We start from the raw sequence: 26,770 nt of genomic DNA on the forward strand, positions 1-26,770 counted from the left end.
CCACTTCACTGACACGACATTAGAGCAACCACAAGACTTGAGATGCCCTGCTGGCTTATCTCCCCGTCCCCCGGGCCTTTACCCATGCACTCCACCTCCCCTCCAAAGATCTGAGGTCGCGGCCAGGTACCTGGGCCCCCACCCAGGCCAGCCCCACCTCTGGGCACGAGGCGCACCCCCTCTGGCTGACTCCAGGCTCGCCTGCTGTGCTCCCTCCCTCTCTCAGGGTAATCGATTCTCTACTGGCCCACACCCATCAGCCCGAGAAGGTTTGCGCCCTTCTCCCTCCTTCAGATAACACACCAGAACCACGGAACCTGGATGCCACGTCTCTTTCCAGCCACCACTGCACTTCGTCCCGATGAGTAAAAGGTCTCCAGAGCCGCCTCGACTCCGCCTCCACCTCCTCTCCTCCTGCTCACCTCCCCTCCCACAGAGCTGCTCCAGGATCAAAGCGCCCACCTTAAGAAGTCCGCCACTGACCTCCACCGCCCTCTCGTCTGGCCCATCGGCAGGCCCAGGCCTGCTGCTCTTCCCTCTTCCCTGAGCATCTCGCTCACTCGGCTGCAGGCCCCGTTGTCCAGGGTTTCTGCCTACCTCCTTGTCACTCTTTAGTCTCCTGCCGGTCCTTTCTCAGTCTCCCCAACCTCTCAATTTTGGAGGGGCCCACGGCTCTATCCTGGAAGCTCCTCTCTATCAACAGGCACCCACTTTGGACTTGATCTCATCTTACACCTTTAAACACCATCTGTATGGTCATGACCCCCACATCTTTATCTCTAGTCCAGACTTCTCTCTTGGGTTCCAGGCCAGAATATCCAACTGCCTACCTGACACGTCCACCTGGACAGCAGATAGGGCTGTCGACCTGATCAGGGCCAGGCTCCACTCGTCTCCCCTGCCCCGCAGTCTTCCTCATCGCAGGAGACAGCCTCCAGCCTCCAGCTGCTCAAGCACGGGCCCTCGGGGGCCTCACTCGCCTCTTTGTCTCATACTCTATATTCAACCCATCAGCACATCGTGTTGGCAGGACCTTCTAATATCTCCAAATGGGTCCTTCCCTTCCTTGGCTCAAATGTCACCGTCCCTGTGAGACCTCGCTGGCTACCCTACTTAAAACTATCATTCCCCTCCTACAGCTCAGGGTACCCCGGGTTTCCTTTCCCTGCTTATGACCATCGGAAACCCTGTGGTGGTTTAAATATACGTCCACACTTCTCTAACACTCCTCCCTTGGCCCACAGTGAGGGCAGGACTCGCTAACTCACTCTAACGCACCGAGTGCAGCCCAGGTGAAGGCGTGCTGCCTCCAGACCAGGGCCTCAGAGGCTCTGGGGCTTTCTCCTGGCTCTCTCTCAGAATGAGCCCGGAGCAAAGCTGGCGGGCACCTTTCCAGGACACTCAAGCAGCCCCCAGAGAGGGGCCAGGCAGAGCCAGGCGAGTGAGCCTGGAAGTGCACTCTTCAGCCCCAGGCGAGAATCCGGACGGCTGCAACCTCAGGAGAACTGAGCCCGAACCGTCCTGCTCACAGCCCCGAGCCCACGGAACCTGTGAACTCTAAGTGCTCCTTGCTTTAGGCCACTGAGCTCGCAGCAGCCCGTGACCGCAGTGAGAGGAAACTGACACACGGCCCGTACTGTACTTCTCACGCACGCTGGCTCCTCACTAGAACGTGCGCCCTGGCGGTGCGGGCATCTTCTCTGCCTGTATTCACTGCTGGAGCCCTAGTCTATAATGACGCCTGGCCCAAACCAGGTGTGCACTGAATACGGGTGCTGTAAATAAAAATACGCAGAAGTAGATAAAGACGTGCTGTTAAACAGACACAAGTAGGAAGGTATTTAAACTTCCCGATGTGAATTCTTCTCACTAAAAGATGACGGATACACGCATTCATTCACGCTTATCGCTGCTTCCAAACCGTACTAATTACATTACGTTGCACTTAAGAGTAGGTCATATTCTATCAGAACTTGTTCTTCAGAAAAAAGCATGCCTAAAACGAAACTCTTAGCCAGAAAAAGGAAAATGGGGGGAGGGGAAGAGAGAAGGCGACCTATGACCATTGGAATCCCCAAAGTCTCAAAGTCACGGGACGAGCAGGAGACACGCCCGAGGGCCGGCAGCTCGCGGGCGGTGAGGACGGAGGCCCTTGCCTTGGACGGCTCATCCCGCAGGGCTGCCACGCGGCCTTTCTGGGGGCGCCGCAACACCGCGCTGCTGCTGGAGGCGTCTGCGGGACCGTCTGCCACAGGGAACCTGAAATCCGAGACACTGCCCAAGTGGGGTCGGCTGAAATATGGAAAACAAAAGGTCATTATTAGATAAGAAAAGCGAACTAAGTTTGTTAGTCAAGCCAGAAGCTGTCAATTTGGAAAACACGTAATTTCACAGAAAAAGGACTCCAAGGAGGGCACCTCTGTCCTCGCTCCCGCCAGCACTGAGCCTTTCAGCCCCGCCAGCGGGGACACTCCATACCTAGGAAAGCCAATGCTGCCACTGCAGACCTGGAGATGAGAGGATGGGGTCCAGCTGTCTGGGCCGTGGAAGAGGCATCCGTCACCCATGTCAGGGCCCGCAGAGGGGTGCTCAGCCCTGCCTCTGCTCGACCTTCTCCTCGACCCACCAGGAAGCACCCCCACCCCGACCTGCGGCCTTCCACGGTCACTCTCCCATTTGTGCCAGGCTCCGCAGTGTGAGGCTGGTGGACACCGACACTCCTCTCTCTGCGTGGCACTGTCTGAAGCGCTCCCACAGGCCCCTCGGAGGGAGCGGCTGCAGAAGCCCTTCTGACCACAGCTCGGGCTGGTATGAACCGGGCTGGGCAGGACGCTTTGAGGATTCCGAACCAAAAGCAGAGACTGCGTGCAATCAGACTGACAGACAATCAACACGCCCGGCTAAAACAGTCCCCTGAACCAGTGACTGGGGCCCTGAGCACCCGCGAGGGAGACGCTCAAGAGAGTCACTAGGAGAGGCCCTGGAGAGGAACTGGTGAGCAGAGGCGAGGAGGGCGCAGCCCAGCCCAGCGCTCAGCCCTGACCGTGGGCACCCCAGCCACACCTCAGTCCTGGCCCGCCACCGAGGGCCTCCCTGTTCTCCGGAAAGAAGGCTGGCTGCCTTCATTTTCAGGAGGCCTTACGATCTGAGAAGACAGAGCCCATTCATCTGATTAAAGCCAGTTAGACAGGGGACCCCTCGAGCCTCCCCACCCGATCGTGGACAGGGCCAGGCTGACATGCCAACTCATCTACTTTTGGTACACACCTCTCGACATCTTTTTAAAGAAATACCTTCTTGTAGCGTTACACGAGATTTACTGCCTGTTCGAAGATCTCCAAGTCTGGAATTCCCCTTGGAGCACACCCAGCCCTACTTCCTCTACCCCTTACTCCTCACGACACTCTCACTCTCCCTCAGGGTGACTTCCAGCCCAACTGCTCTGGGGCCGTGAGACGGTTCAACGGCAGATGAAAGCGATGCACCTGAAATCCTGCGTGTACCTCTGGATGGTTCGGGAAGCACAAATGCTTCCCGATTCTGACACCCCTTCCCAGGCTTACCTGCCTCCCGACCCGCCACCACCCTGCAGCTCATCACTTGCTGAAGCCTCTCTTCTATATGGCCAATCTGTTTATGGAAGGCCACCCATCACCGTGCTTTTCCACTCCTCAAGCTAGACTACCTTTTCTCATGGAGAAGATCACAAAAACAAGATGACCGATCTCACCGTGGAGTCACACCAAATGAGCTGAGCCTGCCCTGCCTGCCAGACCCCTTCTCCTCAGTCCACCCAAGGCCCTTCCACGCCTACTGTGATTGGTCTTCCCCCCGTTTCTACAGCTCCCAACCACCTCTCTTCTAGGCCACTTGACATGCAGCCTCTAGCCTTGCCTCCCTGAAACAAAGCCCTTCCCTCCGCATGCAGCCTCTCCTGCCCACTGTCTTCAGACCACTCCGCCCCAGGTGACCTTGGCCATCTCCTCCTGCCACCTCTGCACTACCAGAGCAAAGAGCTCCTTTCTCTCCTTGTCTTTCACCTCTAACATCACACCTGGGACCGGCAAACATGTCAAGACGTCTCCATCGGAAAAACTGCCCCCAGCTCTGCCACCCCCTCAAGCTCCTACACCGGCTCCCTTCCCTTCAGGACTTGACTTCCACAAGAGTCACACACGTGTGTCCACTTCCTCTTCACCCACGTGCCTGTGAGAGCCTCCTCACACACACGCCTGCAATCCCGAGCAGCGGGTCCGCCTGCAGCGCTCTAACGACACGAGCCTTCCACCAGCGAGGACCTGAAGCAGAAAGCAAGTGCCTGTTCCCTGCACTGGTCCTCCTCTGCACCTCGCTCTCTGAAGCGCACACTCTCCTCCTCGAAACTCCACCTTCCAGCGGGTTCGGCATCAGGGGAAGCTTCTGGCTCTGCCTCTCTGTCCTCGCTGATTTCTCCTCTAGTTTCTAGGAGTGGGTTAGGCAGGGACAGCCGCAAGATACCCTAAACCTTCAGGATGTCCTAACTTGGCAAATGCCGGAACACCTGCAGAGGTTCGGAGCTTCCTCCTGAGTCGTGTTGGAGGCAGGGGCCCGTCTCCTGTGTTTCAGTCACTGCCACCAGGTAAGCGCTTCGATAACTTTTGCTAAAGTGTAACTCTCACTTGATGACCATTTTCTACAAAGAAGTAAATCACCTAAATGAGAATTACCGCCTCTACCACGATGAGGAAGAAAAACTCAGGATGCCGGGCAACTTGGTAGATTCACGCCGAGCCAGGGGGCTCACTCCCGCAGCAGCCGGCCCGGTCACGCCTCGAAAGATCTGCGAGCGCCACGCCGTTAACTCTCAGCCTCTTCAAAACATACAGACTCCAAGCGCCGCACCAGACACGCGAACGTCAGGGCATCCTCCCGCTCCAGCAGCGCAGGCTCTCCGCGGCCTTCTCTTTCACCTCGAGGATGCGACCGTCACTCCCAGGTGGACGGGGCTTCCTCTGGCACCCTGGGCTCTGTCCTCCGATCCCGACACCATCACGCCCACACTCTGTCGGGTGCCTCAGACTCATATGCCCGACACTAATCAATCGTCCCCAGCCCCACCTCCTCCTGCGGTTCTGAGTTGAGTCAAGGACGTGACGGGAACCTCCAAGGTACCAGAACCTAACCTTCAGGATGATGCTGTCCTCTGCCCTCCGGCCTGCTCCGAAGCTCCAGGCTCCCTGAGCTCAGGCCAGGCAGTGTGTTCAGTTGGCTGCCCCTGTGGCCTGCATGTGTTCCTGTACACACACGGCAGGGGCTGGAGCGTGTCTGTGAGTGCGTGAGCTCCCCGTACACACACAGCAGGTGCTGGAACGTGTCTGTGAGCACGTGAGCACCCTGTACACATATGGCACGTGCCAGAGTGCGCCTGTGAGCATGTGAGCGCCCTGTACACACACGGCAGGTGCTGGAGTGCGTCTGTGAGGGTGTGAGCGCCCTATACACATACGACAGGCGCTTGAACATGTCTGAGCACCCCGTACACACACAGCAGGTGCCAGAGCACGTCTGTGAGCACGTGAGCACCCTGCACACACATGGCAGGTGCTGGAGTGTGTCTGTGAGCGCGTGAGCACCCTGTACACACATGGCACGTGCCAGAGTGCGCCTGTGAGCATGTGAGCGCCCTGTACACACACGGCAGGTGCTGGAGTGCGTCTGTGAGCATGTGAGCGCCCTGTACATACATGGCAGGTGCCGGAGCATGTCTGTGAGCACGTGAGTGCCCTGTACACACACGGCAGGTGCTGGAGCATGTCTGTGAGCGCCCTGTACACACACAGCAGGTGCTGGAATGTGTCTGTGAGTGTGCGAGCACCCTGTACACACAGGGCAGGTGCTGGAGCGTGTCTGTGAGCGCATGAGTGCCCTGTACACACATGGCAGGTGCCGGAGCATGTCTGTGAGCACGTGAATACCCTGGACACACATGGCAGATGCCGGAGCATGTCTGTGAGCGCCCCGGACACACACAGCAGGTGCTGGAGAGTGTCTGTGAGGGTGTGAGCGCCCTGTACACACACAGCAGGTGCTGGAGTGCGTCTGTGAGTGTGCGAGCACCCTGTACACACACGGCAGGTGCTGGAGAGTGTCTGTGAGCACATGCGTGGCCCGTACACACACGGCAGGTGCCAGAGCACGTCTGTGAGCACGTGAGTGGCCTGTACACACACGGCAGATGCCGGAGCACGTCTGTGAGCGCCCCGTACACACACAGCAGGTGCTGGAGAGTGTCTGTGAACGCGTGAGTGCCGTACCCGTGGTGAAGGGACACCCCTCTCAGCCTCGCTTGGTCCAGCTCAGCCCTCAAGGCTTCGATGTCCAGTACGAGCTGATCCTACAAAACAGCAAATTACACATACTGCAGCTGTCTCCTTCAGGATTTAAAATTATTTGCATCAAATGTTGAACATAACCATAATAGGTTAAATTAGCAGTTATAAATATCAAGTATTTTAGTTCTGAGAACGTTTTCTCCGAGAGTCCTATAGTAAACATAAACACTCAGACCACCAAATTAGCTTTATAAACCCTGATGCATAAAAAGTCATGTCTTAGTCAAAGAGAAGTTTTTAGAGGCGAAACACCGAGTCATTAACAATTATTAATTCTGTAGAGAGATTTGGGGTGGGAGAGGCGAACAATACTCACCTTCTACTGCACAGACTTCCCTGTGTTGTCTTTTTCCTTTCTGTATTGTCTTTGTCTCACATCGAGCACACATTCATTCATTCATGAATCATTTGTTCATTTGTACGTCCAATCTCATTTTTGTACACGTCAAAACAGTAAGGAAAACTGACAAAAAACTTTTTAAGTCACCTATAACCTTCTAGATCTATGCTGTCCCATACAGCAGCCACTCGCCACACGTGGCCATTGAGCACCTGAATGGGGCTGGTCCAAACTGAGATGTCCTGTAACTATAAAGCACACAGCGGGTTTCAAAGACCCACTATGAAAAAATGAATGTAAAGCAGCTCATTAGCTTTTATATTAATGACATGATAAAATAACATTTGACTCTATCAGGTTAAGTAAAACTAATTTCACCTGTTTCATATTACACTTTTAAATGTGGCTACTAGAAAACTTTAGATTATACATGTGGCTCCCATTACACTTCTGTTGCACAGCACAGTTCTAGACGACAGGTTTGTGCTAAGGTTTTACCTTCCAAATGAACCCAGAAAGGACTCAGAACTCTGATCCCTACCCGCTGCCAGACTTAACATCCACCGCCAACACAAACGCATTCACGCACAACTCTAGGAGTGCCATAAATCTTACAGCAGGGAAGTTTGACCCCACTTCACCCAACGTCTGTAGTAGTTATAGCAACAGTGAACTCGCTCAATTCACGGATTTCTCAATGATTTAGAGATTTAAGTACCTTATCATGTTGTGTTTCTTCTAACTGCTTTTTCGCATTTTCAACTTCTCGTAATAGAGAATTCTGCAAAAGATGAAGAGTCCTTTAGTGTTGATTCTTGAAAACGTTCCACATAATAGTATGGCTACATTTCTGTCTAAGACAATAAAGTACCACGGAAAAGGGGCCACGTGAACGTACTCATGAGCAGTATTAGAGTGAAATGCAACAGTGAGACCATCGCAACTTCTCATGATAATTTTTAAATACAGAACCTACTATCTCCGTGATGGATTTTTCTAAGTAAGCATGTCAAGCCCATAGTGTAGGCCTATCTGCATCCGTTAAACTGGTTTATAGTAGCTTTTAGATTTTACAATTCATCGGTCACTTGGGAAACCTGACATAAGTTTCAAATGTACAGTTTAAATCTAAGGTAAAAGTATTCTGCCCTTAAGGTTGGCCCACTGATCAAGGAGGAAAGGGGGAAGCGCCCTGTGTGGTCTCTGATAACGCCTTTCCTGACGGGCTCTGTGCAACAGGAACGTCACGTCATTAGTAATGACCACTGGTGTCTCTCGAATGAGCGTGACCACGGTGCCCACCTCAGGGCAGGCTCTGGCCGTTATCTTTAGGGACACCCGTGCAGTCGGGACAGGTCGTGCCAAGGCCCAATGCAACTGTCGCCCATGAGAGCTTCTCTGACAAATTCTAGGGCTCTCCTTCACCCTGGGGATGGCTGAAGTGTCCCCATGATGAGAGGAGCATGAGTCCTGCTCAGACGTTTTCCAAACCGAATGGAGGGAGAGAGGGAGGAGCTGGAACACTTTCAGTTGATCCAAGCCTTTATTTTACACCATTCTCCTACACCGTTATGTTTATAAATGAGACAGAAATTAACTTCCGACGCAGGAGCAACGAAGGGGTGAGGGCTGGGCCCAGCAAAAGATTCCAGTGCAGGGGCTGGCAAGCGAGGGCCTGTCCCTGTCAACAAAGTTCTACTGGAACACAGTCACTCACTCACATGTCACCAACGGCTGCTTTCATGCTCATTATTAGTAGGCATGAAATTATTTTGCTCAATTACTCATAATTCGTAAAAGCCTAAAATTTTTACTATCTGGCCCTTTATAGAAACAGTTTGCCAACTCCTGCTCTAGAGAATAAGAATGGTAAACAAGCTTCCATACACACAAATTGGGCAAGAACATAACAAACGAGAAGTTAATTCAGCGAGCGGTTAACAGTTGGCACTTTTTCCTCCTTACGGAGTCATTTCTACTTCCTGTAATGGCTGTTAACCACCATTGTGCAGCATTCCTGGGGAGCAGAACATGGGCGATCTCTCTGTAAAGGATGGGAAACCTTCGGCGAGGTGTGTGACATCCCACCTTGTCTTCCAGGGCAGCCATCCTCTCTTTGAGATGAAGCTGGAGCCTCTCATCAGACTCTGACAGAAGCTTGTCGACGGTGTCGGACAGGCGTTTGTTATGCTCCTCGTTCATCTTCTCTCTCTGCCTTGCCTGGAACAGGAGAAACAAAAACCTGGCCACTGCGAGCAAAGGCAGGATCGTTTCCCCCACCGTGGAGTCACCCGTGCCGCCATCCCTGGGCTGTTCCGGCCCTCCGCCATCAGTGGACGTCTACACGATGACCAGGACTGCCTCACAGGCGCAGAGAAAGGCAGGGCCAAGTCTGCGAGAGCGTTAATGAGAACGTCCACTGCTCCTTAAACGAGGCCCTCACGGGGCCTCAGCAACGTCACCCATCCCTGACTGTCGGGTGGGCTCCAGGAGCAGATTTACACCCAGACACAGCAGAGTTTCAAGGGGATCAGCTTATCCACACACCAGTGGAGGAATCTGCCCATGTAAACAGAAGCTTGCGTCTGGATTCCGGAGAAAAAATGAACTCAACTCACAAAGCAAAAGGTAAAGAAATTCATCTGGGGAAAAAACAGTGGAGACAGAGACTTTCACCTGTTCTTTATACTCCTACATCACTTGAATTTTTCGTAATGAACGTTTATGTTGAAAAATTACAAATAATCACGAGTAATTTTAAAACTTAAAAATAAAGTCGCTAAGTCTGTGTTTTATAAAACTATCATCAATTTCATGGCTTAAAAAGCTTGCTTTCACCCCTTATTCTGAACAAAGACAAAGGGCACGTGGAGGGGACAGGAAGGGCTAACAGGCGGCACCTGTCAGGGTGAGTCCCCCGGGCCGGTGGGCAGCTCCCGGGCAGAGGGCAGCATGGCTCGGGGGCTGAGACCTGCGCTCAAGCCACGCTGCCTGGAGGAGCAGCCCACAGGGAATCGCCAACACAGTCAAGCCCTCCGTGCTTCAGCGTCCTCAGCTGACCACCACGGGTGCCAGCATCTCCCTTTTCTCATGGGTCACGGTCAAATCAAACAGAAGGCTCTCAGAATCATGCCCAACACACAGCAGCTACCACCATCTGGAGAGACCCAGCACACCACACAATAAGGCACCGGTGTTCAAATATTTTTAAAGCAAAGCAACTTAAACGTTTACTTGGAATTGCCTTACTTATTAATGGCACCCCTATCTCAACACTGGTCCTTCCAAATTCTATCAACAGTTCTGAAAGTAAGGAAGTGCATCCCCAAACGGATAAAAATCTCTGCCTAAGAGCTACGCGTGTGCGTATGGGGGGCAGGCAGAGGACTAAGATACAATCTTCTGAAGGGAGTCAGAATGTTTGAAAGTCTGCGGTCCACGCCCAAGAATACGGGCTTCTGGTGAAAATAAAATCTGACGGCCTTGAATTGGTGTCGTAAGGTTGGGTGCCAGCCGGACGCAGGACGGCCACTCGCTCCATTGCCTGGATGCTCCACACTGACACCTGACCAACTCCTCAGGGAAAACTCTCTCAGGATTCAACTGACACGAGCCTCCACTGCACACTCTCTTCACAGCTCACAGCTCAGTCACAGTCTCCTCTTCCTCGCCAATACCCACCTCTGCACACACCTGTGTGTCTGCAGTCATACTTTGGTACTTTGGGAGACAGTCAGGCCCGTGACCTGAATTTGGGCTTTCAGTGCCATATCCTAAGCAAGTGGACCTGTCATCTAGGACAACACGCCTCACTCTAAGTTTCACGGGGACCCCAGGCCAGCACCTCAGGTTTCAGGGGCGCCTGGAGCAGGCCCCCTGACGGGCTGGTCAGAGAAGCAAGCGGCCTCCTCGGGCTGGGGACCCACCTCCCTGCAGGGCCTACGGGCACCAAGCTCTTCCCCTGCTGCAGTGCTGGCATGACTGTCCCCGGGGTGGATGCACCTGTCAGCAGACGACTCGTACATGAGGCCACAAACGAAACACACATGACAGGATGGAGAAGGGACCGGTGTCCGCGTCGGGACAAGTGGAATCACGAGGTGTCGCTTTCCCCTGCCTGAGCGCGTCCCCCCCGCACCGGGCTCGGCGCTCGGCCTTGTGCCTGGACACGTACCCGCTGCAGCTCTTGATTCTTCTCCTCCAACTGTGCCTCCATCTGGCGCAGCCTCTCCTCAATGTTGCCGTGTCTCTCCTCGGCCTGTCAGCAAACACAGTGTAAGTTCAACCAGGGTCTCCGCTTCCCTGGCAGCATGCTGTACGCCACTGCGGCGGAAGCCAGCGGAACATGCTCTGCGTGCACCACTGTCAACCACGTGAGACGGAAAGCGTCTCCTTACATCTCCCGACACAGCCTACGTGGCTTCACGTGCTCATCTGGGAAGCGCTTAATCCTCTCACGTTGGTGACGCTGAGGCAGGACTGGTGTTGGTGACAAATGTGCTGAGAGAAATGTGCTTCCCCGACCCCGTGCCCAATTTCAGTGGATCGTATGCTCCCCACCCTCACACCGCGTTTGGTTAGTCAGCAGGGAAAGCAGGAAGCAGCAAGCGCGAGTGAGAGCAATGCACACGTTCTACCTTCCTGAGCTGGGAAGTAAGTTCGAACAGTTTAGCTTCCTTAGCAGCAGACATTCCAGAAGACAAAGGGTCAGACTATAAGGCCAACCAGGGACAGGAGAGACGACAGGGGAGAGAAGAAACCGACACTTTAAACACAGATCACGAAGGAAGAGAAGTGGTTCTGCGACAGCTGTTAGCAGTGAACTTGCTCTGAGGGAGGCCTGTGCGCACTCGACAGCATCTGACCCACCCAAGGCGAGTTTTCACCAGCAGCAGCCTGTGCCTGTCCTGCCCTTTTCCCACGGGTGCCCTCCCCAGCAGCTCACTAAGCTCGAACCAGGCGACATGAAACCACTGACGGAGGCGCCCACACAGGCCTCTGCCAGGAGGCCCCCTGGCCCGGGGCCGCTTCTCTGCCTGGCTGACTCCCACGGGCACTGGAGGCTAAGCCTTCCCTAGGCCCAGGGAGGCTGGGCTCTCTGTCATCACGTGCTTCCTCCTCCCGTACGGGCCACCTGCTTCTAGTACCTACAACATCATTCTGAAGGTGCCTAGTCACCTGTGGATAGAGAGGGCAGGGCGCGTGTCTTGCATATGCCTAGTCAACATTTGTTGAACAGATGAATGAATAAATTGCTTAAAAATTTGTTTATTACAAATTTATTTTCATTGTCTTTAAAAGAAAATGGCAGGGCTAGCCCTGGTGGCCTGGTGGTTAAGTTCGCTGTGCTCCGCTTTGGCAGCCCGAGTTCAATTCCAAGGAGCAAACCTATACCACTCATCTGCCAGTGGCCATGCTGTGACAGCAGCTCACATACAAAAAAGGGGAAGACTGGCAACAGACGTTAGCTCAGGGTGACTCTTGCTTAGCAAAAAAAAAAGAAAAAGTAAAACAAATGAGAATGGTGTTTTCCGATTTCTGGGACCAAGTCTATCCTTCTACACAAAGCTTCCATCCTACACTTTGAGTTGCTGACTAACTCTAAGCAGCAGTGACTCTTAGATCAAGCAGCCTGGGGATGAACAGCACACACCTGACAAAACTGGAGAGAAATTAGTTCAGGGATAACAAAAGAGGAGGCTCACACTGGACATTTAAAAAGCGGTCCAACCTCAGACAACGCAAGACTAAGAACCAATCTGAGCTCTTTCGTGGGCGGAGGTGCACCGACATAAGAACAAAAGGTAAACAAGGCACACAGGGAAATCATCTCAAGATCAAAATCCCGACATTGGCCCCAGAAGGGAACCCAAGGCGGCACCTTGGAGAGCGCGGCCACCCTCTGGGCCAGCTCCGCTTCCACCTCGGGGAGCGTCTCCGCTTTCCGCAAGGTCTGCTGCAGCTTCTGCTCCGCCAACTCCAGGCGCTCTTGTAACCGGCGGTTCTTATCCTCAGTCTACGAAACGAGAGCAGAGCATCAAAATGGACCAAATCTTCTGGCCCTCTCCATATTGACAAACTGAGGAAAACTCTAAACGCAGACATCTCCTAAACCAGCTCTGACAGAAGCAGCACTGTGCTGGCAGGCACTTCAGAGTGAACCTCGTCTTCCACTGTTTGGGCTTGATTTCAATGTGCAAAGCGCCTCTGCCAAAGTATTTGCTTTACCTAAATATCTTTGAAGAAGTCTTTTATCTTAAAAAAAAAACAAAAAACAAAAAACAAAGTTCCTGTACATGAAAGAAAACCCATTTTCTGTGGAAGCTTGCTCATTCTTAGTGACAAGTTAAGGAAGAAGAGTCATCATTAACCCTTTTTAAAAAATAACCAGACCCATGATTTGAAGGTAACACTACTTCCAGCCAACTGCCAGGGGCAGGTAAGCCAAAAGATGGCCTTCTCCTTTGAAACAGAGACCTTCGAAGAGTCGGCCTAAGGAAAAGCTAGTCAAGCTATTTTTGTAAATGTATCATTGTTCTTTTAAAAAGTCCTCCTACTCTAAAAAAAACTTCAATGTGGGAAATTTAGACAAGAACTTCTTAAAAAAAGAAAATTTTAAAAATCATCTGTAAGTTCAGGTTCCTGAGAGGTGGACATTTGCTCCTAAGCAGCTTTCTCCTCTTCCTGTGTGCACGTATCTCCGTAGACATACAGACAATATATTACGCTTGAAAACCTTTGGAAAACGCATCACACTGTCCACAGTATTTTGTGGTCTGCCCTATAAAGTCATCCCTGTGAACAACTCCCAAGCTCTCAAACAGTATTCCACAATAAAATTGTTAATGGCTTCCTAGTATTTTATGTTTTATTTTTATTTTGGGTTTAATGATATACTTTATGATATACCAGATGAACTCACTTTATTTTCAAGAAGCTGGATTGGGGTTTTCTGGTTAACTCGATTCTCTGGGGCTACAGAGAAACAGGAGCAAGCGTGGCTCAGCAAACCGCAGGAGGGGCAGACTCTCCCTGCTGGCTGCATTTCTAAACGCGCCATGTATTACACTGACCCAGCTGTTAACAAGCAGCCACTGCCTTGCAGCTCTCTGCCACTCTGCTCCTTTGGTAAAAACGCTAACAAGCAACAGATTAACATTCACTTAAAACAAAACAAAACAGGAGAAAGAAGCAAGGAGTGCAGTTCCATAAAATGGTTAAATCAAATCCTAAGTAATTAAAACTGGCCAGTTGAAGTCATTCACCCTTTTGAACACAGTAGTCTAAGATTACAAAAACTTTACATTGGGCCTTGGTTTCCAACATGGAAGTCACAGGAAAAAGGCCTTTAACTGCCTTAGTAATTATTCAGCGAAAGCCAGACAGAGCTCTGTAAGATCCCCTACCTGGCGATGCACGGAGTCTTTGTGCGCGATTTCGTTTTCGAGTTTGTCGTTGAGGTTGTGCACAGAGGTGGCCTCCCACTGCGCCGCGAGATAGCGCTTCTCCAGAGCAGTGATTCTCTCTTCCATGTCTTCCTTTTGGGCCATGGCCTACATTAGGTGTTTCAGACGGAAAAAAGGTGAATGCTAAAGAGAGAAAAAACTGGACTAAACTCTAATTTTGAAATCAAATATAAAATTAGTGTCCTCAGAATTCAGTTGATAGAGATGCCAGTTTCCTTCAAGGTGAATGGCAATGTACCTATCTCAAATATCATAAATATTCACCTACTATGTTTGGCCACTCAGTTTACGAAGCTTATCCTTTTCTACATAAGATTACCCAGAAAAATGGATAATAAAATAGCCCAATCTTGCAAGAATCCCAGGAGGTGAAGGTCTTGACAATGAAGACACGACCTCTGTGTGCCTCACGATGCAAGTGCGCTCCTGCAGGACGGGGCGAAGCCCCTCAAGGACACGATGCTGAGACACTAGGCTCATTTTCTTGGCTAGAAGTTGGATGAAATCTCATGCAATTACCACAAAATTAAAGCAATAACATTAACAAATGGGAACAGAAGTCAAAGTTCAATTTAATTGGATGCAACCTTCTGATGCCTCATTCAGCAGCAAAATTCTATTACACAGTATCGAACACTGAAACCAGGACCAGAACTTTCTGATAGCGCCATTCCTGTCCCCCAACCTAAAAGTCCATTTCAGGTCCCTCTTTGTTTACTAAGGAACTCACGTTAGCCACGTCTTAATATTCAAAGTGACGGGTCTTAAAGAAGTTCGAAATCCTCTGCATATTAAACTCCGCCACATAAATAATCTCCTCCTGCTGCCAAAGAACAATATAACTAAACAAGTTCTGTAATAAATGCAGTCTTTTCCTTTGTTTTGAATTCCTACAGAAAACTGCTCGCACCGAGTTGCTGAAGGGGCAGTGCGGCTGCTCCGCACCCACGTGAAAAGGTCTGAAGGGTCTTCCCGACAGGCTCTCTGAGATGGTCTCGCAGGGGTGCGCGTGCGTGTGTTCTGTTTGTTTACAAAGGACGGGCTGCAGTGACAGGAGGAAGCACCAGAGAAAGTATCCAGCCCTCATTTGCTCTTATAATGATGGTTAGACAGGTTCTCGTAAATAATTCTACGTGCAGAAACATGTGCCGGAAACGAGTCTATTTCTGCATATTGTTCCAGCACGCTCCTCACGGCACAGTGTGAGCCAATTCCACTCTCGCTGTGGTCCGACCTCTGACATTCAATACCGTCACCCATCCCTTCGCAGAGCAGAAGGTCAGAGCGCCGGAAGACTGCCAGGAACGCGCCCTTAACGCTCAGCAGATCACGCTCACATCACTTTCAGGGAACAAGCAGACAACCGAAACCAACATTCCCCTTAAGCAAGAAGGAAACCTGAGCATAACGAAGAATAAATTCAGACAGCCTGGAAGCCGTGGACGTGAGGGACCCACAGACCAGGGCACTACAGCCACACCGCAGCACGGCGGGGAGCCGCGGCCACCAGGCTAACAGACCAGCTGGACCGGGGGTCCTCCAGCTCCGAAGACCTCAGGGAAAGGAGGCCTCACCACAGAGATGGGGAGGCGCCTACCACAGCCTCACAGTGCTGTTCTGTTTGGCCGTCACTTATACAGTAACCCAAAGGCTGGAGGGAGCTGGGAGCGTGAGGGACAAGATGAGCGAGGATCAAACCCAAACCGCCCAGCCCTGGGACTCCAGGGCAGCGCCGTCTCCACCACCACTCACTTCGCGGACGTCCCGCTGCAACTTGGTGTTCATTTCCTCAGATTTGATGAGAGCTTTCCTAGCGGTGTCCAGGTCTTCCTCCAGCTCCGTGACGTGACTGGAAAGGGCAGCCAGACGCTCCTTCATCTGCCTCTGCTCTCTCGACTGCTTATCTATGACTTCCTGGAGCTCGATGACTTTAGCAAGGTCCTCCTCGTGGCTTAAGGAACCATTGGAAGATCGCTGCTGGGGGAAAAAATCCTTAAATAGGCTTGTTTGGTGAGCTAGGAAGTAAAGGACTTCCAGGAGGAAGGTAAAACCAAAGCTGATTTACGAGACCTGCTGGATGGCACAGCGCTCACAACACTCAAGCTCGAAGCGGGGCTCGACAACAGTTGTGAAACAGTGCTGCACGCACACTGCGGGCAGATGGAACTAGGAGACGACAAAGAGAAAGCCCACGGACTTGCCTTTCCATTAGTGCTCCGTGTATTTTCTTGTTTGCGGTTTACGTCAAGCACCCCATCTTTGAGTGTTTTTTTCTGATTATTCTGTTCCTTAAGAATCATTAGCTAAAACCAAAAAAAATTGGATAAGAGCAAAGAAATAAGGAAAGATAGCAAACTTCTTTTGGAAAAACAGAACTATAAACTGTAACCATAACACAAAAAGAAAACACATGGTGGTGTCACCCACCCTGAGGGGAACCAGGTTATCAAAACAGAGTTTATTATCTCCCGGCCAACCGGGTACTTAAGAGACTTTTGCAACTTGGAAATAAAAGTCTAGTTTACGAGTCATTCAAATGACCCAGATTCAGAAAGATAAAGAACATCCGATATCCACCACTAAGGCATCATACTTTTTTCAAAATTAAGAAGTAAAAATTAACAGCCCTCAATTCCAAGCACACAATGATTTAGCAAGCTTACCTCCTCGTGTGTGGCTCCTAATTCTTCTTCCAACAAACTACATCTTTCAAGTGCTACTCGTAACCGCTCTCTCACCTGAAAACAGCAGGGGTGGAGTGTGTGGGTGCACACTTCTCCAAGCCTTCGCGGACAGTGACCCTATCACTAGCAGAATATAACACAGAACACCTGGAACGTCTCTCATTGATGTTACCGTCATGGAAACTTGCTTTTAACAGCTTTAAATTTTAAGTTTGAGAAAAATCTTCTCCCTAAATAAATTACATTACCCAATTCTTAACAGCAAATCTATAAACGGGATATAATAAATTTTAAAACATTTATGTCAGGGGCTGGCCCCGTGGCCGAGTGGTTAAGTTCGCGCGCTCCGCTGCAGGCGGCCCAGTGTTTCGTCGGTTCGAATCCTGGGCACGGACATGGCACTGCTCATCAGACCACGCTGAGGCAGCGTCCCACATGCCACAACTAGAAGGACCCACAACGAAGAATACACAACTGTGTACCGGGGGCTTTGGGGAGAAAAAGGAAAAAACAACAAACAAAAATCTAAAACATTTCTGCCAACTAATACTTTTTAACCATATAGAACTGTCTTCTTATAGAAGAACTTTGTTGACAAGAATTCCAGAAGGTACTAAGAGTAAACTGAAGCTGCACACGCACAACGCCCGCCGGGCGCACAGCGCGCAGCCCAAGGCTGGCCCCGGGGCCGCCGGTACCTTCTCATCCAGAGCTTTGTGGTGCTGGAACAAAAATTTCAGCGCCTTCAGCACTTCCACCTCACTGGACACGCCGGCGGGGGACTGCGCCTGCCTCTTCACCACCGTCATCCTCAGGGACGGCTCGTGCCTGGAGACGAGGTACTCTAAGTGCTCCAACAGCAGCTGGGAGAAAAGGCCAACACAGACGCAAGTTTAAACAACACCTTCAATTGCACATTGGGATTCGGGGCAAATCAATCCTTTCCATCTCATGCTGAACCAGTGTGAATGCCTTCAATCCAGTAGAAAGTTAGAGAAATTCCTCCTCAAATGGATCAAAATACTAATTCTTAACTATGAATTTCAAGAAAAGTATGAGAACGCTGAACTGATCGATCACAGTTAAGTCGTGGGAAAATGTCGAAAATGTGTTTGAAACCAGGTAGAGTGGACGTCTTTCGAGTTTAAAGCCAGCCAGAGTGACTGATAGTGGCCCAGAGGCTCAAGTTCCGGCACCTACTGACCCTGGTGTTGTTTCTTTCGGCCTTCATTTCGGCAATTTCTTCCTCCCTCTCAAGGAGCTGTTCCCTGCACGCACTGAGGTCTTTAATGAGTGCTGCATACTCCTAGAAAATAAGGGGGGAAAGAGATCTTTTAAGGACAGACTCCCAGCAAGCCACCCCAGTCCTCACACAGGCAACCCCAGCCGGAGGCTCTAAGGGACCTCCGTGGGGGGTCGAGCCACCAGCCCAAGACCGCGCAGACGCCATAACTCAGACGCCACCCTCCCTCCACCCCTGCACCTGGGCACACGCACAGCGGAGGAAGAAGGGACTCCAAGCCCACCTCCTCAGACCCAGAGAAGCCCTCGACACGTTCCTGAGCAGGAATCCTGACACCAAGTGGACACAGACATCTTTAAACGACTCGCACCCCGGTGACCTGGAGCCACCGGAGAGTAAAGAGGCCCCGAAGGCCGCCGCCCTGTGCCCAGCCTCCTGCTCTACGCGGATTCTCCCCTGGGGAAGAGCATCCCCAGGAAAAGGCTGATGGCACTCCAACGCTAACGGACTGGCCAAGTAATTACTCAAAGCCAACTCCCTAATGTGGACTTTTCACAAATGCCGGTAAGCCTTTGGTAGGAAGGGGAAGTTTAAGAAGACTTATTTCTGGGGCCGGCCCCGTGGCCAAGCGGTTAAGTTCGCGCACTCCGCTGTGGCGGCCCAGGGTTTCACTGGTTCGGATCCTGGGCGCGGACATGGTACCGCTCATCAGGCCACGCTGAGGCGGCGGCCCACGTGCCACCACTAGAAGGACCTGCAACTAAGACATACAACTATGTACGGGGTCGGGGGGGATTTGGGGAGATAAAGCAGAAAGAAAAAAAAAAAAGAAGACATTTCGTTAGCTAAGGGGAAAAAGTTCCTTGACGACATCACTGAGAGGAGAGGTGCCAGGCGCTCCCCTTGTCAACCGTGGGTCACTTCTAACTGCAACACTGAGCACCCTCACACAAACACGATGTCATTAAGCTGGGGAGAAAGGAAAGGACTCACATTCTCCTGTCAGTTTTTCAATGGAGCAAAACTCCTCTGAAATAATTAAAATTATCTGCCAACTGCCAACGTTTCTCAACATTTTAAGAGTTTTCTCTTTACTGGACAAAGGAACGGATAAAGGTTCACCTAACAAATAATCCAGCTGCCAGTCAAAATACGAAAAGAGGCTGATTGAGGTAATTCTAGAAAATCAATTGACAAACAGGTGGTGTAAAGCTCATTCCTAAATTAATCATTTGCAACTCAAAGTCAGTATTACCATCTGTGGTCAATTAGAATTTGACTTTATAAGGCTAGCCCACAAAAGCCTATTTGAGCCATGATGCAGAACTGAAATACTTACCCCTGGGGGATGAAAGGAAGCAAGCCATATTGTTACATTCCACAATGGAAAAGAGTAAAGTGAAAACATTTATTTTTTTCTCGAATGCTGTTATCTCAAGGGTAACAAATAGAAGGGGATGGGGATGGAGACAGTTTACAGAGATCTTGAAGGACACGTGAACATTTTTGTGGATATAGTCAGCTAACGCCCATTTTATCTAATTTCTTCTTCAAGAGTCTATGACTGTGGGTGATCAACTTCCAGCCTGACAGCATGAGGAGCTCTGCTGACCTGCTCCCCAGTGAAACTCGTGAGATTAATAGATAAAGACAACTATTCGTGGGGCCGGCCCGGTGGCACAGCAGTTAAGTTCACACGTTCCGCTTCAGCAGCCCGGGGTTCGCCGGTTCAGATCCCGGGTGCGGCCATGGCACCGCCTGGCATGCCATGCTGTGGTAGGTGTCCCACATATAAAGCAGAGGAAGATGGGCATGGATGTTAGCTCAGGGCCAGGCTTCCTCAGCGAAAAAGAGGAGGACTGGCAGTAGTTAGCCTAGGGCTAATCTTCCCCCAAAACCAAAAAAACAACTATTCAAAGCCTCTGACCTGGTCCTAAGGGCAAATAACAAATGAAGAAACATCTATTCAAGAAAATCTATGAAGATTCCGTGGAAAGGGACGAGTCTGCGGCTTCTGCACCAAGACTGCTCCCTCCCCCACCCCAGCTCCAGGAGGTAGAGACTCCAATCTAGAGGCTGCAGCCAAGAACACAGGCTTCCCGTCCCCTCGCCCCCATCAGAAGGACTTCTTCCTGGGAGGGGCAGGACAGCAGCATTTCCCACCTGGGCCCCCAGCTACCTGGCGCAGAGGGAAGCATGGTGGAGATGTGCGGGCTCCCAGGTTCTGCCCAACTTCCACTCAAGGAATAGAGGCTCACGCCACACCTTGGGTGGCGCGTGCTGAGAATCCTGGCCCTGATCATCCCCGCCCTCGCTCTCTGAGGCAGTGGTTCCAAGGCTGCAGAGACCCCAGGCTGCTGCCCACCCCTGCCAGTGCTCAGCTCCTAGAGCACAGGTGTCACTCAGAGGAGCCTGCCATTGTCCGCACCAGGCTCCAGAGCCCTAGTTCAGAGATTTTCCGGTGGGGGGGCGGGGGGAGGCAGTAAGAGAGCTCCTAATCTCGTCCAAAAGGAGCTGACTCCACGGGTGAAGTTTAAGCCTAAGGGCGCTCTCAAGAACAGTGGGGGTCAGGTGACAGGCAGCTGGGCAGCTGGGAGGAGATGACCGGCTTTCCCAAGACACAGCCCAGACGGTACCCCGCTGGTGTGCAGGAGGGAACTGGAGCTTCGGGGAGCTGGGAGGAACCCTCCTGGGGTCAGGGCAAATACCAAACTCTGACCTGGAGACAACTCCTAGAAAGGAGGCAGGATTTGACTGGGTTCGTGTGTAGGGGAATTTATGCCCCAGGGCACTGCTGGAACTAGAGCAATTGGCTGGCAATTAGTGGAGTTAACAGCTGGGTGGGTCAGGGACAGAGGGGAAGAGGGCCCCTACCACTGCCACTACCGCCCAGGGCGACTGGGGGCCTGTCCAGAGCCGCACCTCCCCGCCCCCCCCAGGAGCACAGCCGGGGGCCACAGACACAGGCTTCACTGAAATCATCCAGCTACTCAATAAACTGGTTAAAATGGTAGGTATATACGTTTTCATTGTACAAAATTAAGGTTTAACTTTATTTTAGTTCAAATGGATAGACAACAGTTTCAACACCAATAGTTACTCAAGTCATCCTTTCCCCTGCTGAAACGAATCGCTTTACTCCATATGGTCTGTATATTTTATCACAATTTACACACACACGGTGCCCTTGGAGAAAAGGCTGCTCCTGAGAGCACAAGACTGGCTAAAGAACACGGACGACTCTGTACTTCAGTATTCCACCGCAGGCCTGCAAACAGAAAGAAACTCCGGGAACACTAAAAGAAGTCATTCAATGTGCCTTGAAGCCTGACACACACTCCCTCAAGGGAGATGCTGTGTTCAGAAGAGCTGGTAAGAGGGTGAGGCCAGAAGTGGAGGGACCAGGCAGGTATTGCAATGACGCAGGCAAGACCAGGTGAGCGAGCGCACTGTAAGAGAAGTCGGAGGGCTCCGAAGATGCCCTGGAGGAGAGCCAACAGGATGTGCTGACAGACCCAACAGATCTGAGAGGAAGAAAGGCCCAAGAGCATGCCAAGGATTCCGGCAGGAGCAAGGGAGGGACGGAGTCACTACGTTCCGAGAAGGGAACGAGCATGGGAAGAGCACGTTCTGAAGAGAGGGGCGGAAGTCCAGTGTGGACTGCTCCATTTGAGATAGCATCAGACACTCACGCGGAGTGAGATACCCAGTGCAGAGCTGCAATTCCCTGTCTGGAGTTCTCGGGAACGTTGGCCAAGACGGGATAGCAATTGCATTCCACGCAAATGGACAAGGCACTGAGCGCAGACAAGAAGAGATGAGGTTCCAGCCCTGTGACAACCTAACATTGGACGGCTGGGAGATGAGGGGCATCAACAAAGCAGACTGGGAGCGGGCAGTGGGCAGGAGGACATGCCGGAATCCAGCGCTCCCAGCAGGAATCAGCCCTATCTCTGATGCTGGCTGACCGATCACTGATAGGTGGATCTGCTGAAAGGCAGGTCAGCGGTGACCGTGAGAACAGCAGTTCTGGCGCAGCGGCAGGGCCGAAAGCCTGACTGGGCTGAGGTCACTAGAGAGCAGGAGGAGAAGCGAAAACTCCTTTGAGGAACTGGGCGGTAGAGGGGGAAGAGAAACAGGGCAGGGGCTGCAGCAGACATGGGTTTAGAAAGACCTTCCGGAGGACGAGACAGTGTGCGTGCTGACTGGCAGGAAGCCAGGGGAGCGGTGGGACTGACAGAGTAACTCCCCTGAGTAAGCGCGAGCAGATCGGGCCAAGCGGCCAAGTGCAGAGGTGGCCTTTCCTGGGTGCACACAGTTCGCCCACAGTAAGAGGAAGGGCAGCCGAATACACGGGCACAGATCCAGGTAAATAGGTAGACATGTGGTGAGAGTTTACGCAAGACCTCTTCTGATTTCTTCCGATTTCACTGAGAAAACAGAGGACTTGGCATTAAGTTTAAGGGTGGGTGAGGAGCGCTGGGGAGGGGAAAGGGGAAGGAAGAAAACAGCCACCTAGAAGAGAAGAGTCGCTGTCACTGTGGCGGCATGCAGGTCCACTTCCGGTCACTGGTCACGACAGCGGACAGAGAACGCACTTACTGGGTGCAGGCTTCTGCCGGTGAGTACAGTGAAGTGAAAGAGGCGAGGGAGGGGCAGGGCGTGCAAGGCTGTGATGATAACGGACCATGGGATTTCAGGGGGGTGAGGAAGAAGGGAGAGGGGAGAAGGGCGAGGGACCATGACAAGTGGCAGGGGACCTGCAGTCCCAGGAGGGTTGAGTATCAGCGTTTTATTTTTAAGTCTTACTAGCTGTCATGGACAAATTTCGCCACCTTTAAATGAAACGCCTAGTCGAAGCACAACAAGGTGGACACTGGACGCTTCAGGGGGTGCGTCGAAGCTCCCCTGCGCATCGGGACGAGGAGCTGGCTCCTACACGGACTCACACCGCCTGGAAAGAGGGAGCTCCGCCCCGGAGCCCACTTGCGCTCCCATCGAGCCCCTATGCTGGATGCCTGTCACCTCGCTTTCCCGTGACCTCCTCCCGCCCCCCTCCCCGGGCAAGCCTCTGTCTCTTTCATGCAGTTCCCCTAAGTTCTTCCTAACAGCCCAGACTGTCTTCGTTCACCTGTAAAGAGAATATGCTTCATTCCTATCGCTGGGTTATATCTCAAAAGAAATCTGTGACACACTGCTTTGGCCATGGTAGAAAACACATTTACAGAACTTGACAATTGTTTTTACTCCTTAAAGGAAAACCTTTTCCCTTGGCTCAAAAGAATTCGACAACTGAAAAAGCATCAAAGCAAATTTAAACTTAGGAGTTTAGATACACATTAGACAGGAAATTCCAAAGTTTAAGACTCCAGAAGCACGTTCATATGTGCACTGTGTATCATTATTGCAGAAAAAACTAGCACAGGCTGAACAAACCCCAAATATGTGCAGTAAATGATCTCCCCTATTACCATCACAGGAATCTAATTGTCAGCATCTACCTTTTTCCTCTTTAGAAAAAAAACGTTGCTCTAAAAAATACTGTAAGCCACATATACTACTAGTCTAAAGTGTCATTCTATTTACTATAATTAAAGTATCTCTGAAACTGAACAGATCCAATAATCACTGGGATACTTTCATTTAAAGTATAAGTCTGAGCAATACAGATTTGCATTTCCGTTTGACACTTTCTAGGATTGAGAACAGGGAAGGTAACAGCCATTAACACCAGCTCAAGAACTTGGTTTCACATAACGCTCAAAAATGCTGACATTTAGCATTTCTGGACAAAAGGTTCAGATCTGGATAACAGGTCCAGATTATGCAAACCAGACATTATTTATCAAAATCCGCCATGAGACCAATTTTAAGTTACGTCCTATGGATCAGATGCAACATTTAGCTCCGAAAGCAAAGAACATTCTTTCTTCCCAGTCATTCCAGTAGCTCCCAGCAACTGCAGGACTCTGGGCTGGAAGCAGCCGCCCTTCCCACTCCCCCAGCCCCACGTGAGTCCTGCCCCCCCCCGCCCTCCCCCAAATTCTTCACTCGGCCATCCCACGCTGCGCTTCAGCATCTTTCACTCTCTAGCATCTCCATCAGTACTTTCGTTTTATGTTTTAGCTACTCTTCATTATTTTCGCTAACCTGCTGAAACAGGAGCGAAGCTTCAGTGGCGGCAAAAAGTACCCGTCCTCTTGGTGTGGGGACAGGGAGGGTAATAAACAAATAGAAACAGGGTCTAACTGTTAGCACACCAAACGAACCCCTGAAAAACTGACTTGCAGAACTGACAGATTATCTTGTGCCAGCAGAAGCTACCCGCTTCAGCCTTAGGTTTTAAAGCATGTCAAATTGTGAAATAAGGGAAATTGGAAGTTTATTTACGAGTCAGCAAATCATATGTTTCAAAACTCCAGCATCTTGATTAAAAGTGTGCTTAGAAAGGTTATTACAACTATCTATTCCTGTTAACAGACTATGTCTAACTGTCTGTTCATGTCGCATCTAACGACGGGAGAAGAGGCACAGTCAGAAGACAGCAAACTTTACGCCCTTGGAAAAGCTGACCGTCAGCTCACTAGACTTGTGGAAAGCCACTTTTAAGGCAACAGCACGGGATTTTCAGTCACTGAATGTCATTTGCAAGCAACAGAGTAAAATGCATAAGCAGTTACAAAGTCCCAATACATCTAATTTCTTTTCTTGTCGGTTTCTCTTTAAGAAATGGATACTGACACAATTTATGCTGCTGCTCAGCATTTAGGGATTCATAGCAGAGACTGTATAATCCGAACCGAAAAAGACAGTACAGCACAGTATTTCAGCGTCATCTCAACTTGGTTCACAGCAAACACACACCATGCGTATTTTTTACGTCTTTAAGATAACACAGAGACGGACACCCAGCAAACAGCTAATGCAGGTTACCCACCGGGACTGGGAAAGGGGGCTGAAGCGAGACTTCGTTTTTAATTTATATTCCTTTTTAAATTTTTAACTATGTACTTGCCTTGTATTTAAAAACAAACAAAAAAAAGACCAATCCTCCCTTCTCTTTTTGTCTCCCAAAACCATGCTAGAGCACAGGACGCGACCAGAATATGGACTGTCCACGTGGACACAGAACTTGTTCAGAAACACCTGCCCCCTCAGCCACCACACCCCAATCCTGAATCCTGTTCTTGCTCTCTGCAACCTGGCCTCAGGCCCCGCTGCTGCCCTGAAAGCGCTCTGGCTCAGACACAGCAATCCCCTCGCCTGCGCTAACCCCAGGCAGGCTTCGTGCTCGCTGACCTCGCCAACCACCGTCAGGGAGCATGCGATCCCACCTTCCCCTTCTCTTCCCCTCGTCCTTTTCCCTGCTCATCTCGTAACTGCTGAACAAAAGGTTCCTGGGTGCCCTGTTCACTCTCCACAACTGTGTCCTGTGTCCAAGGCTTTAAGCCCCCACCCCGGCAACTGTCCAACTGCCCGTCAGACATCTCTACTTGGACGCTTAAACCACCTTCCCCAAACGGAGTTCATCACCCTCCTCCCTGACCCAGCCCCCAACTCCTCCCAGGCCCTCACTCAACTCAGCAGAGGACCCACCCAGGCAGTTGTCCAAGCCAGACTCCCGGACGTCACATCACCCACTTCCTCTCCCCCCACATTAACCAGCTGCTGGGTACTAATTCTGCCTCCTAACTGGATCTTCTGGAGGGTCCTCGCTGCCTCCTGCTCTGCCTAGGCCACCAGGTCTCCTTGGTCTGGAGGGGTGGTTCCAGAAGTCAGCTCCCGCAGCTCTGACCCTGCCTCTCTCTCTGCAGCCTCCTCCCTCATCACTCTGTGTCTCCTACTCGGCATGTCAGTCCCAACTCATCTACAGTTCCTAGAACACGTCTGTGCCTCGGCTGTGCCCTCTGCCTCAGGTCTGTGAATCGGCCGGTCTTCCCCTGGCCACCACTCGCCCTGCTCAGTTCACGGCCTAAGGGCCGTGTGCTGCAGAACAAAACACCCGTCCACCTCAGAGGTTTGCAGGCGGCACAGGGAACCGTGCTGTCCAGACCAGCTGCCTAAAAACCACCTGTGCAGCTGACGAAAATACAGACTCCTAGGCCTCAGCCTACTGAATCAACATTTCTGGGGTGGAACCTGGAATATGTATTTTTAAAGGCTTCCCAGGGGAATTCAGTAGCCATGCTGGGAAACAACTGACCTTTATGACCTTGGACTGGTCACTTAGTTCTCCATCTTGACCACTCATCTAAAAATACGGGGAGCAATATCTACGTTCTACCACGGCCACAAGTGTGACATCAAATGAGGACGCTGGAAATGAGCCACTCCGCTGAAAGGCCTCACTGTCAGCCCTCAAACACAGGCGACGGCCGCCACCTGGCCCCGCCGAGCTCCTTCCACAGCATCTCCGGGCGTTTCCACCAGGAGCAGGTGGCTAACAGGGTTCTGACGGGCTGATTTTTGCAATATTGCTAAAACGGATGTCACTTAAGTACCTTCAAACGTTAGCTCAGCTCTTAACAGAAGCATTCCCACCCATGATGGGGAAAACGATCACACGTACACTCACCTTCTTCCAACAGGGACCACTGGCTGGCTTTCCAGCCCGCCCTGTCACCTCCCATTACCGTCGCCACCGCACTTCAGAGGCGGTCTGCACT

General features: G+C 51.3%; 1 protein-coding gene and 1 non-coding gene across 17 annotated transcripts in view; both read right to left on the minus strand.

Annotated features, from left to right (window-relative positions):
• The window catches only part of LOC111772089 (liprin-alpha-1), a 112,667-nt gene that overhangs the window by 42,984 nt on the left and 42,913 nt on the right, over positions 1-26,770 (minus strand). For 8 of the 16 annotated variants that reach the window (XR_011423942.1, XM_070229638.1, XM_070229636.1 and 5 more), the window contains 12 exons: positions 18,066-18,167; positions 17,560-17,724; positions 16,841-16,915; positions 16,379-16,480; positions 15,930-16,151; positions 14,118-14,264; positions 12,593-12,727; positions 10,886-10,969; positions 8,800-8,931; positions 7,430-7,492; positions 6,294-6,373; positions 2,157-2,292 (listed from right to left, as the gene is read on the minus strand). Coding sequence is in view for 13 of the 16 variants with exons in the window: in XM_070229638.1 (XP_070085739.1) it covers positions 2,157-2,292; positions 6,294-6,373; positions 7,430-7,492; positions 8,800-8,931; positions 10,886-10,969; positions 12,593-12,727; positions 14,118-14,264; positions 15,930-16,151; positions 16,379-16,480; positions 16,841-16,915; positions 17,560-17,724; positions 18,066-18,167 (1,443 nt within the window). In the remaining 3 variants the exon portion in view is untranslated. Of the gene's footprint in view, positions 1-2,156; positions 2,293-6,293; positions 6,374-7,429; positions 7,493-8,799; positions 8,932-10,885; positions 10,970-11,348; positions 11,424-12,592; positions 12,728-14,117; positions 14,265-15,929; positions 16,155-16,378; positions 16,481-16,840; positions 16,916-17,559; positions 17,725-18,065; positions 18,168-26,770 lie in introns of all 16 variants that reach the window. The other 8 variants (XR_011423943.1, XR_011423944.1, XM_070229626.1 and 5 more) reach the window with 3 other exon arrangements.
• Positions 26,126-26,220, minus strand: MIR8921-3 (microRNA mir-8921-3). Its single transcript, NR_127924.1, has one exon. It is a non-coding gene; the product is annotated as a microRNA 8921-3 (primary transcript).

Source organism: Equus caballus, chromosome 12 (assembly GCF_041296265.1).
Source record: "Equus caballus isolate H_3958 breed thoroughbred chromosome 12, TB-T2T, whole genome shotgun sequence".
Taxonomy (NCBI): domain Eukaryota; kingdom Metazoa; phylum Chordata; class Mammalia; order Perissodactyla; family Equidae; genus Equus; species Equus caballus.